Here is a 19,109-nt window from a genome sequence, read left to right on the forward strand (position 1 = left end):
CTGATACATGTTAAATCTAAATAAAGGTGTTCAATGTAAATATAAATCTATATCTATAAATCTAAACATGTTTTGTTTTATGTCACGTTGTGACCTGTTAAGGGAGGTACTCACTGATGAATTATTTATTTTCAAAAGGTTATGCCATATTTTTAAATGAGAGGTTTACACTTAAATCCCATCACATGTTATTGCAAATTGGCTGTGGTGGTATATAAAGTTAACATAATGAAAAAAACTCTGATACTACTTTATACACTACTGGTCAAAGGTTGTCCAATTTCTCCGGAGAGAAAAAAATACATTTTTAAGTCTCTCCTAAGTTGTTTATTCCCCCTTTTGCCACATTTGTAGCAACAAATTACTTTCTCCAGTACAGTGCTGTTCAGCTGATGTTCATGAGAGTATACTACCACAGTGTGTACCAACTGTTTTTATGCAGACAGAGAAGGTAGTACGTACTCCAGAACTTGGAACACCTATAGGAATTAGTTGCACCAGCTGCCAAAGCTTGATCAACCTCCATTTCTGAAACAGAGCTATAATTTTACCTTTTGTTTAACCTCTGGCACTTCACCACTTACCTTTGTACCATTTCAAGCTATTGATTGGACTTAAACAACTTGAATTTTAATAAATAACTGTAAAAATTGGTGTGTTCCAAAACTTTTGAACAGTAGTGTATGTTCGTAAACTATATATCTACATACAAATGCAACTAGAGAGAGATTACATAAACCCTTCTCACATCATTAGGGATGGTGAGCTCATGAGTGCTGGCTGGTGGACTGGCATCCAAACCTGAATCAACAAAAAAAAGCAAAACACAGCTGAAAACTTCAGCTTCCTGTTAAGACTTTGAACAAAAATTTCACAGCTGTACAATAAGTAGAATAAGTATTCTGAAAAATGAGGGAGGTCACACGGTCTTCTTTTTGCAGTCGGTTTGGCTAATTAAACACGGACAGTAGATACGATGGAAGTATGGCAATGGATAGACCTGTGACTTGAAAAGGAGCTTGGATTTGTAGCTGTATGATGTAGATCATCATGTGCTTCTGTTTCTTAAAAGTCTGAATAAAGTGAAACCATGTTTGAAATTAAAAATGCAAAACAGGTTTGCAGCTGTGCAAAATTGTGCTAGGTTGCAGCACTACCAGACCTCCAAAAGATTTCATTGTCATTTGTAATTGCAAAAAGAGAGAAAATCGCTTACAATAATTAGGTCAGTTTGATACAACTCTTCTGGGTGTGTTCCCCTTGTTTAAAGTCCTGGGCCAAACTCATATCATAATTGGGCCACATCCCTTAAGGGAGTACAGCATCAACTTATAAGCAGAACTTGCAAGTGTATATTTGGTATATCTGGAAGCCAGATGGAGAAGACCCTAAAAAGGACCAAAGGGATGTACATTGTCCTAGAAATGACATATGTACCTTGTGGCAACATCAGATGCTTTTACTGTTTCATTTCACATGCATACACTCCACAAGTGTAATAAGAACACACTGCAGCTCCCATTTGAAAAATGTCCTATACAGATAAGCATGTGAAGTTTCAAATTTAAAAACATTCTTCAACCAATTTCACTCCTTTTTTCCTCAAACAACATTGGTATTCCAAGGAAATAATTATTTAAAAAGTAAAAAAAAATCAAGCAAATAACTTCAGCCTTTAGCTCAAGAAATTAAAACATACACTCAAATGCAAACCTAGTAATTTAAAGTCATTAACACATCTGGCCCAACCAAATAAGATATGAAATATGATCAGAAACCTGCAAATAAATGCACCTTATTAATGAAGGTGTTGGTAAAATTGTTGCTGCTTTGATTTTAATGTCCATGTATACACTACTTACAAGACGTTTGGGATATTCGGCTTTCTCTAAACCTTTCCATATTGGAAAATTATAATGTAAAATTATTGTCACCGTTTTTTTTATGACTATTCACATTTCACCTGTTTGCACAATGGATTGTGTGGATGGTCCTAATTTTTTGTGTGTACAGCAAAGCAGCTTAACTGAACAACTGTTATGATGCATAATTTCAAAATCCCTCACCACTTCGTGCTTTAAATTTCACTGCTTCACCATACCTTGATTTTTAATAAATATAATAATAAGTCATTACTGTTTTGTGGTGGACTACAGCCTACTGTTAGTCATATAATATGCCTACTTAGACACATTTTAATATTTTGGGCCTAAATAAGTCTATGACAGTAATATGTGAATTTCAGCTAAGTTGGATTCCTTATTCATCAATGGAATATTTTTTTTAGTTAGTGCATAAAAAAACCTGTTCATGGCCTTTTAATTGGAGCCCTCTAGACATTAAATAACAAACCGACAGTCACCTTCACTGAGCTGAGTGGGAGGCGGACAGGAAGTGGTGTCAGGGGTTCAGAGTTGAGTTTTAGCTTGGTGTGGGTGACTGCTGCAACCTGCAATAAAAGCCTGTTGTTCCGCAATCAAGTCTGGTGTTTGTGTATCTTCATCGCAGAGTCTTTGAATCAGTCTTTTGAATGCCTTATATTTGAACCTGTATCTTAGTTTATTTAGCCATTTTTATCCAGGTAAATGCATTAAGTAATTTTCTACAATATACACATTTCTGAATAAAAATAGGCTGTATTTATTATTCATTCATTCATTCATTCATTTTCTATACTGCTTATCCTCACTAGGGTCACGGGTATGCTGGAGCCTATCCCAGCTGTCTTTGGGCGAGAAGCAGGGTACACCGGCCAATCACCAGCCAATCACAGGGCATGATTTATTAACTATCACACATTTTTTTTATACGTGATGGAGTGACGCCGTAAAATTCAAAGCACAAAGATGCAAGCGATTCTATTTGGGGCATTCAGAAGACTGATTCAAAGGCATGTTGTTATATTATGTTGTATTCTACACTGGCCACTAGGTGTCAGGAGAAGAACAAGCCCAAGGCACTAGCAAACTAAGCACCTGCTTATGGCCCTGTGACCTATAGGGGGCCCCCAAGAGCAATAAAAAAAGACAAAGTAATTAATTATTTTGCAATAGATGGCCCCAAAATCAAATTTTGCCTAGGGCCCCATGGAGGCTTGGGCCGGCCGTGAGAACTTGAAGGTTCTATATTATATCTTATTTCATCTTAATCTTAATATGTATATTATATAGGGTAATACAAGAGTCATGGGCACTAATAATGTTAGTAAAAAATAAACTTATTTAGAAGGTTGTAAACAGGTTTTCTATGCAGTAACTATGAAACTATTTGGTTTATAAATAACAAATCCTACTCAGTGCAAATTTGCAGAACTGAGTAACCACGTTGCCTTGTGGGACATCTGTGACCATGCACTTCTAGCTTTTTATTGTAGTCAGCTGAATAGCAATTACAAAAGTTGGTCAAATGCAACAAATATTTATGTATATTTACTTACATAGTTCAATATTTTTTCCCAGAACAATCTATCTTTTGATACACGTTATTTGGTACATGCAAAGGTTTATGCTTTATAGTTAACTTCAGGCCTACCAGTTATTGTATGTGATTATACTTTGACCATAAATGGAAAGTGAAATACCCAAAATGTTGTCAAGGACATAAGTTAATTCACATTATGAATATGTTCTGTAGGTGTCCATTATGCTTTCCAGCCCAAGGAAACCTCAACGCAAAAAAAATGAAATAGAGTAGAAGCCTAAGAGATCAAGTCATGCTGAAATAATAAATGACATAAGGTGAAAGGTAAGAGAAGGGAAAGGATAAAAATGTATCGCAGGATGACGACGGAAGGACATGTCTATAGGGTCTTGTGGGTACGTACCAGGGAAAGCAGGGGTGGTCTGTCCAAGAGGGGTAAAGGGGGTTTGCTGCATAGCCAGCTGGTGGAGCTTGGTCAGCTGCTGAAGGGTTAGGAGGGAAAGTACAACTAACTGGTTACTGTTACACAAAGAAATGTAGTAAATCAAAAGTAGAGATGTATGAAACAGTGAGGAGAGGTGAACGTAACTCAGGATGGTGGAGGGAAAAGAACAAGAAAAGGATAGAGAAAGGGGAAGGGGGATTTCTGGTTTGGAGCTTTATACCAGTCCTCCCAGGATTTAGCGGGCTTTTGTTAAAATTGTTGCGGCCTCAAATGTCTGCTTTTCCCCTAAATTGCCAAAGAAGTTGCAGTGTTTTTAGGTGTTTATTGCATGAAGAAATGGAAGCTGCAAAAAATTGTTGTGATTTTCCCTCTGTGTAATTACAACAGAAAAATGTGTTGACTAAGTCATTACAGTAACTAACAAATATTAAAGAACAAAAACATAGAGAAAAAAATCTAACCAGCATGGCACAAAACCATCAGAACAGGCTTTATTCAGCCACAACACAGTATATGAACCTGTGTTCATAAAGCAAGAACATAAAGAGTAAATACAATGTTTTTGTCAGCCTATACATGAGGAAAAAAAATTAAGTGCACAGAACCTCACAGCAGAGTTAATCATCATCAATACTGAAGATGACCAAATGGGAAAAGTCTGTCATAATTGTCATAAATAACCAAGCTTCCAAGCTGTCCAAACTTCAGTTCTATAATATTTACCCTTGAAAATACTGTGAGAAATTGTTATTCCTCACTTTTCTGACATATTATATGCACTCAGCACGTATACAGTGAAACTGTACGTCCCAGTTTTTGTTATAAAATAACTGCCACAATTACAGTATGTCTCGGTTTACGTACATTGTCTCGGTCATTGTATCAGTGCACATAACAAACTTGTTGAGTGCACAAACAAAGCATCCACGCATTGGTAACTAATAATGGACAGTGATGCTTTTTGAGTTGGGACACTATAGGCAGATTCCATTTCGGCAGACATTTTGGTTTTGAACAATTCCATTTAACATGGATGGTCTCAGGTTATCGTCGGAAGCGTCAGTATTAATTTCAATACGGAATGGGGGAAGATGTGTGCTTTAGATCATGATTTTCTGTTTTACAGACTTTTAAGAGGATGTCAAGTCTGTTCTTGAGTAACTCCAACCAGTACCTCCTACCGCATCCATCACTGACAAACTTTGAATTAATCAATATGACAAAAGGTAGTTCCCTTACGACAAGGATAAATGATGGCAGCTCATTAATGGAACACTATATGGTACACTGAAAATGAAAAAGGATGTACTAACCTACTTGGCTTTAATATGATCACCATTGTTATCTTGTTGCTTTGGAATGACTTATTTCAACTGACTTTCAACACTGTCACAGATGTCACAACACTACTATCAAGTTTTTGATTCCCACATTCTTCACAAGTAGAGAATAAAAACTCACATCTGGGTGTGGAATGGCATACTGTCCCTGAATTGTGTAAGCCTGTGGGGACAATGGAAAGAGGTATCATTATTAAATGAAGCATGAAAAACAGTAAATCTGGGCACATACATACACTTAAACTGTTGGGGACATGAACAATACAATACAATAAATAAAGCAAAAAAAATTAAAATTCTTACATTTTTATTTTCCAATGTTAAAAACACACTTTACTACACATTAGATTTTAAAATGAACAACCATACTTGAAAAATCAAAAGTAACCAAATCAAAGCACCGGTTCTTATAAGCAAAGAAGCCAAAACAAGTTACAGTTTGTGGGTTGGTATGACCAAATCAATAATCAGCGTTAGGTATTTGTAAGTCCAGTACTTTAGTGATTACACTGAGGCCATCCACTAATGTGAGCGATGCATTTGGTAACATTGTTCCAACCGAACGTCTCAATCTGCAAGTGTAACCACACATCCACCTCAAGCATTCACCACTAGGATACTATCGCAATGCAAAGCCATAAACTTTTGTCAAATGTCAAACTGACATTTTTTTTTGGCAATATGAACGTCACTGCACATGAAGAAGGTAAAAACAGCGTATGGTTGCCAGACAGTCACAAACATGTTGGACATGCCAAAAAATATTTGATGGATAAACCGTCAACCGCAATGTTTTGCTACCAAAAATAATATTGGTGTACAATTCCTCCCCCCCAATTAACTTGTAGTACATTTAGTCATTAGGTGGAAAAAACAACGCATTTCATCACACACTGAACGTACCTGACCACCTGAAAAAATGACAGGTGTAGAAGTAGGCTTTGGGCGATAAGGGATCGTGGCACCTTTGGGGGGAGACTGGGAGAGACAAACACAAAAAAGAAAGGGAATAATTAGTCTATCATGTGAATTTTTAAGTTTTGAAGTTTGAACAATGTAGGAAATAGATGGCAATTATGGAAATACTCTAACCCTAATTCCAACAGTCTTGACATTCTGCCAAATAGTCTTCCCCACTTTTGGGGCCACTGGCATTGGCGCAATACAGATATTCATGAAAAATCACAACATAAAATAGAGCTTTACGTTTGACAATTTCAATCGTATGCAAACTCATACTGTGTATTTGTTCATTTAAGGTGGTGTATGGCATAATGTGAAACCAACACAGTCTCATGTCAGCATTCGTATTGAGATTGGGCCTGTGTTTTTTTTTTCAAGTGACAGCAGAGACGCAGGCATCAGGGGACTTCTAGTTTGCCAATATATTGTAATGACTTGAGCTACAGATTCATGCTGTGCACAGCAACAAAGCTGCTCAAGACAGGGGAGGGCTTAATCCGATATCTTATGTAGTTTATGTGCCTTATGCAACATCAAGACAATGTCTGACAAACATACGTACATTACTAGCTGTAGCAGAATAGAAAGAACATTTGTTACTCTACTTTGGCTGTTCAAGTGCAGCGTTTCTTCAGCTATCTTATGGCCCAACTTCGTTTTAGCATTGTGTGTCTATTCAGTCAAGTTCTCAATAATTCTTTGTCATGAGCCTGACATCACAATTCGCAGACCGGCAGCTTGTTAATTGAACATCAAGTAAACCCATGGTATAAATAAATACAGTAGCACTTACACGTCACAGTGCCCTCAGGGGGGGCACACCCTACCATTTGAGAAGCACTATTTACATCAATATATTTTGTTCACTAAACACGTAAAACATAGTCAACAACTACTTCTCAGTGCAGAAATTAAAGTGGTAAAACATGTCATGTTTGGGCTGGACTGTCCATCCATACAATAGAGAAAAACAACAGAATTAGGTCAGCTGAACCAAGTCGAACACAGCTTTAATGGCATTTTAACCTAAGAGAGTCTTTACACTGGAAAAATAAGCACCTTGTTGGACCTTTTAAGGCTCAGATTGTTTGTCTGTTTCTGATGTAGTGCCCAATGGAACATACCAGTCGCTTTTGTTTGCCCTGGAATAGGAAAAGCAGTGGCCCTGGAAAACCCTTATCAACTATATAGGCTACATTAATGCAGAAGATAAAAGAAGCTACAGGTATGGCAATATACTGTACCTCCAGCATGATGACACAGATCTGTTTGACACACTGGATGATGGCTTCTGGGGTCCCGGAGATTGTCACTGCACGCTCTGTTGAGTTTGGGAGCATGTCCCCTGCTACTTGAACCTGTGCACCTGTGGACTGAAAACGGGAGGTGGTGTTTAAGGGGCTTTTTAACGTCGACAAACAATTCAGTTCTAGCTTTTCATGCAAACAGGCTTCAGAGTTGAGTTTAAAAGGACCGTCTGTCTTCTTTTCAAGTAGGTAGGATGCATTGAATTGCTAAGTTGCATGTCATGTCACATTGCAGTCTTCAACTGCTCAAACACTCTGGGGTCAAACAAGGATATTCACAGATAGACAGCAGGGGAAGTCACAGAAAAAGTAGCAAAAAGATGTGTTGTTCTTGCATGTAGAAATCTTTCAGATAGAGATTTTAAAAAAGGCATTACCTTACTAAATCAGTCCATCATAATGGGAAAAAAAACGCAAAGAGGGGTCTTAACCTGTCTCTCTTGTTGATTAGAGCTGAGACTGAACAAGGTGGAATTTTAAAATGGAACTTTAAAATGCTGATAAAAATGAAAGAAACAATAGATTTGCAATTTCCTTATAGTGCTTCATCTAAATGCTCTGATTGTGTAAGTGCACAATTATTTAATAACACGCTAAATATATATCTATATATAATATAGATTATAAAGCCTGGTTTGTTGCAAGAAAATCTACGAAAGCCGTAAATCAAACCTGTGAAGCATATCCATAAAGTTACTCCCTCAATGCTCTTGTCATCAAAGGGGACCTATTATGCTTTTTCTACTTTTCTGTCCTATAAATGTAGTTAGAATGTTTTATTCTCGTGTTAAATGATGCCAAAGTTTCAGATAATGGGGTTTGCACATTTGGAAGTGAGCCCTGAACTTTTTTTTCCTGGGTTTCAAAAGGAGTCCACAACTCAATACAAATGATTAAAAAATGAACATAATAGTTCCTCTTTAAGACTTAACTACAAGAACAAACACCTTCACCTGTTTAAAACAAATATTTCTAGAAATACACCCATCTGGGGGAGAGATGCAATCTCATAGAAAATATGAACTGCCCAAGTCAACTGCAGGCTAGGCAAAAAACGTGGCAGGGTCGTGATTGGGTTGTTTACATCAAATTACTGTTCATACACTACACCCCCATGGAATAATGATGAAGGACACATCCAAGAATGTATTTGTGCAAACTGGCTTGGTCTAAGTATCCAGATAGACATGTTAAAAGCGCTATTTACAAGTGTTACATGAAATGAAAATGTTTTATCTGAATGGTCTGTAGATGTTTTATCCTATGTGAATGAGTCATGCATTGAAATTGTACATCTATCTTTGCTGCTACTTTGCCTAAGAATATGCACCCAAAAGTTTAAGATTTGGAACAAGGGAAGCATATCCAGTGACAGACTGGAACTCCAAGAACGGCACTGGACTTTTGATCCAGACCAACCCACAACCGGTCCTTTGACCTTTTGTACAATCCCTCCCAAAATATTTAAATGTAGGTCAGATTTTCTTCACTCTGTTAGGGATACAAAGTCCAGACTTACTTCCTTTCTACTAAATTGCATGATGATAGAGCATGGTTAGATTATATGGTTTTAATGCCATATAATATACATATATTAGGGGTCCTCCAATGAATCAGCCACCGATTAGTATTGGACGATTTATGTGGAAATCTGCATATCTGCATCAGTCATGTGGATATGCAGATAGTTAGTTTTTAATGCCTATGATCTTCACTGATAACCTCTGGCTTAATTACAGCATCCAGCCTATAACAACCATCTCACACCAACTCTCTCTTCACAAAGCCAAAACAAACATGTCTCCAGTGTGCTTCCTCGAGTTGTGAGAGTGGTATATGTTTTGCACCTTGCAAAATAAAAAACCTTTAGTTTGTTGTAGCATTTTGTTGGGCGAGCACTTGGCAGGGTGTGGTTGGTTTTCGCGGCCCATGCTAATTAGCCGAAATGAGGGACACACGCCCTTGTGTGCATGGCCAAGACGGATAGCCATAAAAGTGGTTGGATTCATCGGACTGGATGGCCGGCTGAGGACACTGGGTTTGCCGATTGCCTGGGGGCTTTTAGCAGTTTAGCTGACTACTTCATTGTAGATGCTATAAGGAAGATAACATTGTTCGTCACTCCTTGTTCGCATACTATACTGGTGAATATTGCCACAGGATGAATTAACTTCCATTTTGTGGATCATTGGGTCACAATGGATCGTTTTCACCACATATGGCAACATAATGTTAATGAGACTCTCGCTTGTAAATGTCTCTCTGTTCGATAATGTAATTACATTTCCACCTACTGCACAACTCAACGAAGACGCATTTTAATTTAAAGCAAAATCCATCTATTTCTATAACTATATGTCATGATTGGATAACAAAAGCCTTCAGGAAAACACACATAATGTACAGGAAGTGTGGATACAACACACTTACATTGGAAATCATCACATGAAGCACCTAACTACTAGGAATTAACAGGCTGACCGTACCTCTCTCATTTCTTTTATTTTGGAACCTCCTTTTCCTATGAGGGAGCCACACTGGCTGGCTGGCACGACAAGCCTTAAGGTCACTGGAGGCTTGCTGGTTGCTGGGCTGTTGCTCATCGAATTGATGATATCCTAGAAAACGAACGAGAAATGGATGGCCTCAAGAAATCATGGTGTTAATTTATTACCGGCTATCAGTATGACTCACTTCATAATTAATAACTTAAACTGAGCAGATATGTTTAATTAACTGGCATTAGAATATGGGAAAATTGCCCAGTACAATTCTGATAATATTTGTTTGTAAAGTATGGGATGGTTTGTTTCAAACATCTATTAAAGAAGTATGATTTGTCAGTGGGTAAATTTACAGCAACAATTACAGTTCATACATTTAGACATGTGCAACAGCAAATTAGCTTATTTGACTACTAATAGCTTGCATGCCTAAAATCTTTATTTTGTGAAATGAAAACAAGACAAAATGCATTTCTTCTTCTCTGATTCAACAAGACATGTTCAATTACTTTGGAACACATACACATACATACCTCCTCAAATTTGTAGGCAATCATGGCAAAAGCCTTGAAGATTGTGTCTGTTGGTCCAGTAATGGTGACAATCCTCTCTGGGCAGTTGCCCTCTGAGATATTGATTCGTGCTCCACTCTGAAAAAGCAGCATATACAGTATGTAGTGTCCATGAAATCTATGTAGCTGATGTGAGTCTACAGAATCTCAACCGCAGTCAAATTCCCAATGCTAATAAAACTAAATACATATCATTAAAACAAATAGTTGTTTATTTCCTTTGTGCGGTAAATATAAAACAATGTTTAACTTCTTTGCAAATAATGATACTGACAGTGATACTCGTTTCATTATGAAACTGTTCCACAGGGTCCATGAAAGGCCCAGTCGAAAAAAACCCAAATCAAATTTTCCCAAAACAAATAATGTAAATCTAATTATTCCATTTGAATGAAATTGATAAATGCACATTTAAAAGGGCACCTATTATGCTTATTTTGTGGCCCTTTTTATTGAGTTGTGGACTTCTATAGAGCAGCTACACATGATAACCAGCACAGAAAATTTGTAGATCTTCCTGAATCTGCACCTATTCCAACTGCATTTCGTTGGATTTAATGCTTCCCACTAAAATGGTCTGTTTTAAAGTATTCCACCCATGGCCCGCTTCTACGCATGCCCGCTGCGCTGTGGTAGTTCACACTTCCAAGTTCTCATGAGGACTTCAGGGTTGTGATAGAGCTTGAGCTTGTTTCTCAAAAAGAGGTTACTTCAAGACATCTCTGAAAGGTAACTAGCTTTAGCATTTTAGCGTTAAGTTTTCTACAAAATTGGTAATGTGTACTGTTGTGTATGTTTTTTGCGCGACTGCCAGTGCTTAAAAACTTTGGTAGACCCACTGATTGGGTTAGGAAATGGCATTTTAGCAACTCCAGAGTTGGTGAAGTTGTAATTTGCACCCCGTTTCCGTATGCACACTCTATAATGTGACTCAAAGAACCTCTTTGTTCCATTACTTTCACAAAATAAACACAGTTAGGATACTGCTACTTGCCTCTGACCCAACAATGTTGGAAAGGCTTAGGGCTTCAGGAACAATTTGTCCGCTAGTCCAGCTGCCTACTGGCCCATGTTCACCAAACAGTCCAGTGTGAAATGCTGTTGACAGATTAAAATATTTTTCTTTTGCTAATAAGGAGTAAAGGAACTCCAACCACTTCTGTCTGATGTTTGCCTCGTTAGGAATTGTAAACAAATTTAGCTTTCCCTTACATCTGAAGAAACACTTCCTCTGATACATTACAAACACCGTAAATAGAGAAGCAGAGCTTGGGGCAGGGCAGAGAGAGTATCTGGCCTATTGTGCACGCCCAAATAAGCCTGGCACTCTGTGACTTCACAGCAAGGCAGTGTTAGAGAAAAAAACTCTCTGAAACTGAGCGTCCAGAGTCATCCCAAACTTCTTGTAGGCTCAGTTCCAAATGTGCAAACCTTATTATTTCAAACTTTGGCATCTTTTAACACGAGAATACAACATTGTAATTTTATTTATAGGTCAGAAAACTGGACTACTTTTACCTGTATCTCTGCTAAAGACTCTCACTGGCAATGATCAGCAATTGAGGATGAGAAGGTAGAGCCACTGTTAATAATGCAAATGACACTTACCTCTTCCCGCATCTTTTTCACAGTTTCCCCTTTCTGGGGAAGAAAAAAGAAACATTACAATTCTGCACTTAGTAAAGGTTTTGTGTGACTAATATAAAATAAAACCACATACCTTTCCAATTATACTCCCCACTTCCTACAAAAAACAAAAAACAATCATCACAAGGACTCCACTGTATAATTTATTAGGAAGACATTTTTCTCTCTGAATGAGGAAGGCCCAACACTGGGGAGTGGTCACGTGGTCATGTAATCAGACTTCACGAGGTCACTGTGGCACAGTGGGTAAGGGACAGCGAAGCAGCTCTGGCTGTGTGTCAACACAAGTCCTTTCCTGCGTGACTGTAAGGGTTACTATGACTTTCAAAATTCCAGGTCACTATGTTCCTGGAGCAGACATTAATATTCATGCAATATTCATCAGACTTTTTAAAGGCACACAGCCACCATTTACACTACAAGTATATAGTAGTTTTGAATGCTCCTGAGTTTGAGAATACTCATATACAGTGTTCCTTCACTACATTGTGATTCACCTTTTGTAGATTCGCTGTTTTGTGGATTTTTGCCTTATTGTGATTATTTTTAACAATGTGTGAACGTGCATTGTATTGTGCGTCCTTGTGGTGTATTAGAGCGATCTATGGCTGTTCTGTTTTATGTGTCTGTCATTGTATTTACCACTGCTACCAGTAGCGGGTGTTGCATGCTCATGTGAGAGTTGAAGACGTGTGCGGCTAGAGTAAAGATGATATCCCTCCACCTCATCAGCCGGCTAAATATGGAGCCACAACAATCCTTATTGGCTAAAGGAGAACCTGCCCATTGTGTTCTGCTTCTGTGCTGATTACTGTACACCATTGTCAATCAATCTATTTCGCAGCACTGCCGTGTTTCCAGTTTCTTAGCGATCTCAGCACCATTATGGAATACTGTAAATGAATGTTCATTTCATTAATGTCTGTATGAGAGAAGTGTATAAAGTGTGAGGGACAGTCTTAAAACCTAGTATATAATAATTAGTTGGCTACTTCACGGATTTCACTTATTGCAGGCTATTTTGGGAACCTATTCCCCACAAGGGAACGCTGTATTCCATTTATGGGCAATCACCACTATACAATATACTAATAGCTGTGAAAGCTTTTTGAGATCTGCTGACTAAAAACCTGTTAAGTTTAGTTGCACTCTTAGACTTGCTTATTTTTTACAGTGTTGAGCAACCACCACATCATAAAAAATAATGTAATAAGATAACTGTACAATATTAAAGTTTAGCAGGTTTTGCAAGAGTGCCATAAAAGACCTTGCACTTAATGATACATGTCAGTAATAACAATCATGATGGTTGGACACCACCTGCTGTTTAGATATCAATGCATAAAAAACTAAACGTTTTATCCACATGGAGTAATTTGGGCCCATAACAATAGCCTTCTTGTGTTGCAGTTGGTGTTTATTATAAACAAAACAAAAGGTATTCAAGGGGCCTAATTAACAATGCAATTAGTTTATATCAGAACCACTCAATAAAAACATGTCAGTCCGATTTGTTTGTCTTTTGTTTTCCCATTATCCAGGATTAAATCAGAAATTTTAGACAAAACAAAACAAACATTAATAAAGTATCAATAAATCAGTAATGTAACAATTACAGCCATGGAATCTAGAAATAACAATTTCAAAATTCACAGGGAACTGAATATGCTTGTGAAGATTTCTGCAGGTTCGGCGAATGTTTCATTTCAAATTATTTTTCTGCTAAAAAAAGGGCATGGTCTAAAATTCTATTCAAACAGGTTTGAGAAGCATTTTACAATCATTGTTGTTAGTGTTCTTGCCAAGAGCGCTGATACCAAAGCAAGGGGCCAAAAGAAGAGGAAATATCATTGAAAGACAATGAAGGTATCAGTGCTAAAAACTTATTTAGTCCATCGTGCTAGTAGATTTGTTGGTACAGAGACTGGTGAGCACAATGGAAGTTCAAATGAGCTATAATGGGTGAAATAAGGCCATAGTAGAGGACAAATGTGGGTCATTACACTAAAACGCGGGTAGCATGTTGGACATGTCAGGCGACGGGGGTCATTCAAATGATCAGAGCAGCTGTGCAATGGAGTAGAGACCATTTGGGGCACATCCAAGGGGAAAATATTTGTCTCTGTGGTGCATTCTATCAACCGGGCCAGTGCATTTTCATGTTGTAGCTTTGCATATTAAGAACATTGAGAGTTTGCATGCTTTCCCGTGTTGGTTGTTGTCGTGTCCTCCACCATCTTCCAACAGTCCAAAAACATGTTTGTTGGGATACTCAAAATTGCCTGTCAGTGTGAATGTAAGTATTAATCTATGTCTTCCTCCACATGTCAGCCTTGCGATTGACTTGTGATCTGCTGGGATAGGCTTGAGCTCCCTGTGACCTTGAACAGGTCACACTGTAATTGATAGATGCATGGATGGGTGGATCAAACAGCAAACTAAATCCAAACCACACTAGAATGTACAACAATCAGAATCAACTGCTTAGTTATGGAATGCCTCACAGGAATAATACAAAACAACCTCCCAGGCTAGAGGGACACAACAGTCCAGGGACACAGATGTACGAGACATTGAATAAGGGCAATAATAATAATGAACAACACATACCAATCACAGAGAGAGATGACAGACTTAATTAGAGAGAGAGAATCTAAACAAAAGAAACAAGAATAAATAAAGATGTCCCGAGAAATTTCAGATCAGATCAAGATGGAGTTGAGCATCGGAAGCAGGCACCAAACCAAAACATCTACCAGCTGAGGGGCAAAAGAAGACCAAGTATCTAAGAAATCAGACATCGCCAAAATTCAGACTGCCATGAAGGTGCTGAAGGAGGAAACTATGTCAAGTAAGTTAGAAGATTAAATGTCAGCTCACGAGAAAGATAAAGGGAAGGAACAGATATCGCAAATTAAGCGGACAATGGATGTGATTGAGACTATTAAATCCAGGTCTTATACTAAGGCAGTCGAGAAGAGAAGAACTTGATGAAATGGATGATGCCTCCTGCAATGAAGATGTGGACGTTAACAATGAAAATAATGGCTGATAAATGTAAGCATTAAGTATCTTTTGTCCAAAAAACACAATCTTGTATCATGTGACACACAGGTTTTTTTTAATTATTCCATAATGAGAAGTCCAATGGTCAAATGTTGTGTCCTTGGGCTGGACACCAAACATCGTAAATTGGTCCCAGTGGTTCACTAACATCGGACATGATAGCTTGCTGTGGTATAAGTGTATGGATGGTTGTCACAGAAACTAATTTGCAACCTTTGGGCCAAAGTACCATAAAAATGAGGCAGAAAGCTGCTGATATTGTTGGAATGGCAGGGATGTTACCTTTTGCTATTAATTGGTGTAGCATTACCTCACCACATGGTAGGTGCAGTTGATAGAGTCTTTAATAAACAAATAAATGAGCTTGCTCGGAGCAGCACAACACAAAAATACCAAGTAGCAAACAAACAAAGTTGTGAAAGGTGGCTAGAGGACATGCACAAACGTAAATAATATAGACACGAGGAGGAGCTTTTAGGGACTCATCTAAAAAACTCATAGTCCAAAAAATTGCATGGACGAAGTGTCAACCAAGACCTAAATCACAACCGGCTGTACGATATTTTGGCTGTGCGATTTTTGGCGTTCCCCAAATCACTGCCTTTTTTTCGTTTTGGTTTGTGGAGAATGTCGTTGTGGTGATCTTGACACGCTTACAGGACATATGAAATATCTGAACATGAGTTGGTCGCACTGATAATGTATGTGGCATGAATGTGTGGTGCACCACACACATAGAATTACGCATGTCCGACATTCTGGCACAGGCAAAATGTACGAAAGACACACAACCTCCGAAGTATGTAAGTTTGTCTTTCACCTGAAAAAAACGTAGCACCCTGGAGAGTTAGTTTGACATGACAAACAACCTCTGTGGCTGGTCTACAGTCAGTCTATGGCTCGAAAGTTAGCATGAGCTTGTACAACCGGTTGTGACCTAGGCTTTAAGACAATGATCCCACACTGACAATAGAATGTTCACAATTATTGCAGTGTTGGGACATATCGGCACAGGGTTACGCATATCATCGTACTGAAACTGTAACCCAAATACCAAGGTAGGGACTGTACCATCGGTTGCCCTACTGTTGCAACTCTATTGCATTGTAGACTAATACCTTTAAAAAAGGATTAATCCTTTTTTGGCTGGAACCTTTCTTCCAATAAAAGTAGAAAATAAATGGGTCCCAAGGAATGGTACATTTTGCTTGTAACAATTCTGTTTGTGCCAAGCCAAGATGATGACATAATGTGTGTTAATTAACAGTCCCTCCAGAGCCACATAACATCCATCATGGACAAAGTTATTACAGACTTGGCTGTATCAGCAAGAAGGAAAGAAACGATTGCATACAACCACATCGCTGAGAGTGGTTGACATGTCAACCAGTGAAACATCTGTGTGGAGCTCACCTTTGACCTTAATGATGACAAGCAGTTTTGAAAATGTGTGGATGGGTGTGCTGCATATGGATAGATAGAAGTGAAGGAACCTCTGCGATGTACATGTTATCCCTTCCTTAAAGAAAACATCATGCACAGTGTTTGCTTACTTTTCCATGCATGAGGAGACGGATGGTAAGGGTGACATTGAGGCCACCTTCCGACTGGACTTTGGTAGACTCCATGTCAGGAGGAGGTATGGCCGAATGATGCTGCTGGAATCCTCAATAGAAGAATGAATATGATGGCACTCCTGCCAGCCAGCCACCTGTTAAACACATTTTAATAAACACATGTGCATAATGACACTCAACACATCTCTGGGATCTATATTATTTGTGTTGGTGATTTATCTTGAGTATCACTGACCATTGTAGTACATGTCAGACAAAGTTTGAAAAATAGTACACTAAAGAATCTTGAATTTTGTGTGTGGGTGAGTGATGCATAGTATCTCTCTCTCTCTCTCTATATATATATATATATATATATATATATATATATATATATATATATATATATATATATATATATATATATATATATATATATACACACACACACACACACACATACATATACTGGACATATTATATTATGTAGGTCTCACCACCCATAACCTTGCTTTTCTAATGTTTTGGAGATGTATATATTTGGAAAATTAGGCCGGTCAGCTAACATACCCCCAAGTCCCCCTCTTTAATGGCAGGACTCTAACCTGAATTAAGGAATTTTATTCTTGTGGGCAGATGGAAAGTAATACAGTACAATATAATATAGTAAAACTGTATATTTTGGAGTGGCCTTTTATTGTGGCCAGCCAAAGGCACACCTGTGTCATAATCATGCTGCTTGATCAGCATCTTGATATGCCACACCTGTGAGATGGATGGATTATCTCCATAGAGGTGCTCACTAACAGATTTAGACAAATGTGTGAGCAATATTGGACAGAAATAGGCATTTTGTGTACATAGAAAAAGTGTTGTCGGCTCAAGAATGACAAAAATGTTCTGTTTATATTTTTGTTGAGTCCACATAGCTGTAATGTCTAACTGTTGGTATTATGTCCCAGCACTAAGGGACATTGTACATTATTTAAGAGTGAGTTTAATTCACCGATCCTTTAAGTTACCACCAGCTTGCTTTAATTAGCACAAATGGATTTCTCTTTGCTGTATTCAATAGTTTCTTCTTTGGCTCAACAAAATTCAGATGAGTTTGTAGAATTTCCTTTTAATAATTAAGAGGGAAAATGGGAATGCTATAAAGTGGTACGTCACATACTAATCAGTCTGAGCTGACAGGCACTTCCAACAATGTTACCAGCCAACTCGTGAATCATAAATCCTTCATGAGTTTGCTGTCTTACAAAAGTCAGAAAAAGCATCGTAATGATTTAAATGGAACAAATGTAAATAAGATTACAAATATAGTGTACATTACAATGTTACCATTGTACCGGTTTGACTCAGTGTCACTCACACAAACTTAACTGTCACCTTTTAGAAGGGCTGTATAAACTCTGTGTACTTTCATTCTGAGCTCTCCTTGTCTAGCTTCCTTGTCAATGAAGAGTCCAGCGCTGTAAGTAATACTCTTGATACTTACAGTTTGACAACCTGTGTGATTGTTGACTCATTCCTAACAAAATATAATTGGACCGGATATGGGCCATATATAATACAAATTTCAGCCCATATTAAATGCATCTAGTCCATTGTCTTTTGGGACAATGGGCTTAATCGGGTGTGGACTCATTTACCAGATCTGCAACAGCTTTCTTCCAGAGTTGGTCCAGATCAGCAAAAAACAAGTTAAAATACGACCCGCACGCATGCATTACCCAAAAAGTAAATTTTAATCAGCGTTGGCCCAATTGTGGTTCAGATTTGTACCAAAACTGTTTGTTTGCTGACCTTTTTGCGATGGGAGAAGTAATTAATTCGCCAATTGTAAATGAAAGGAAAAGATTCCAAAGAACTGGGAAGAAAGCCCAAGGAGAAGCAATGTGGCCTTTACACCATTCTCTTGGCACCCATGCTGATGAGCCTTATAATGCTGCACACTTTAGAATATTTTGTGCACAGCAGATGTTTTAGAAGATTCGGCACAAAATGGCTCTTGGAGCATTTTTTGCCCCAAGTAATTGAACCAGTGCACACTCTGTACTTTTATTGTTGCAAAGAGAATATTGCGTACACTTGACTGTCACATCTTATAGAATTGCCTTAATACCTGCAAGCTGTATTGGGATAGCATCCTCCATCTGCAGTACACTTTGTACTTTTTCAAAATGGTCTCTGAGCGACGAACAATTTTAATTTATAAGGAAAAATTGCTGCCGGGGAACAGAAAGGGAGGTTTTGATGATCTCTGTGGCACCACATGCTGAGATCATA

The 19,109-nt window shown here is 38.1% G+C and overlaps 1 protein-coding gene across 11 annotated transcripts in view; it reads right to left on the reverse strand.

The window, feature by feature from the left end:
* The window catches only part of LOC131135611 (poly(rC)-binding protein 3), a 47,740-nt gene that overhangs the window by 7,550 nt on the left and 21,081 nt on the right, over positions 1–19,109 (reverse strand). For 7 of the 11 annotated variants that reach the window (XM_058081711.1, XM_058081714.1, XM_058081718.1 and 4 more), the window contains exons 3-12: positions 16,818–16,975; positions 12,272–12,295; positions 12,160–12,192; positions 10,513–10,629; positions 9,962–10,093; positions 7,413–7,541; positions 6,109–6,183; positions 5,327–5,368; positions 3,824–3,902; positions 749–801 (exon numbers count right to left, since the gene is read on the reverse strand). In XM_058081711.1, coding sequence (XP_057937694.1) covers positions 749–801; positions 3,824–3,902; positions 5,327–5,368; positions 6,109–6,183; positions 7,413–7,541; positions 9,962–10,093; positions 10,513–10,629; positions 12,160–12,192; positions 12,272–12,295; positions 16,818–16,892 — 759 coding nt within the window. In that variant the 5' untranslated portion in view covers positions 16,893–16,975. Of the gene's footprint in view, positions 1–748; positions 802–3,823; positions 3,903–5,326; positions 5,369–6,108; positions 6,184–7,412; positions 7,542–9,961; positions 10,094–10,512; positions 10,630–11,545; positions 11,650–12,159; positions 12,193–12,271; positions 12,296–16,817; positions 16,976–19,109 lie in introns of those variants that run through there. The other 4 variants (XM_058081713.1, XM_058081719.1, XM_058081716.1 and 1 more) reach the window with 2 other exon arrangements.

This window comes from Doryrhamphus excisus, chromosome 9 (genome assembly GCF_030265055.1).
Source record: "Doryrhamphus excisus isolate RoL2022-K1 chromosome 9, RoL_Dexc_1.0, whole genome shotgun sequence".
Lineage (NCBI taxonomy): Eukaryota > Metazoa > Chordata > Actinopteri > Syngnathiformes > Syngnathidae > Doryrhamphus > Doryrhamphus excisus.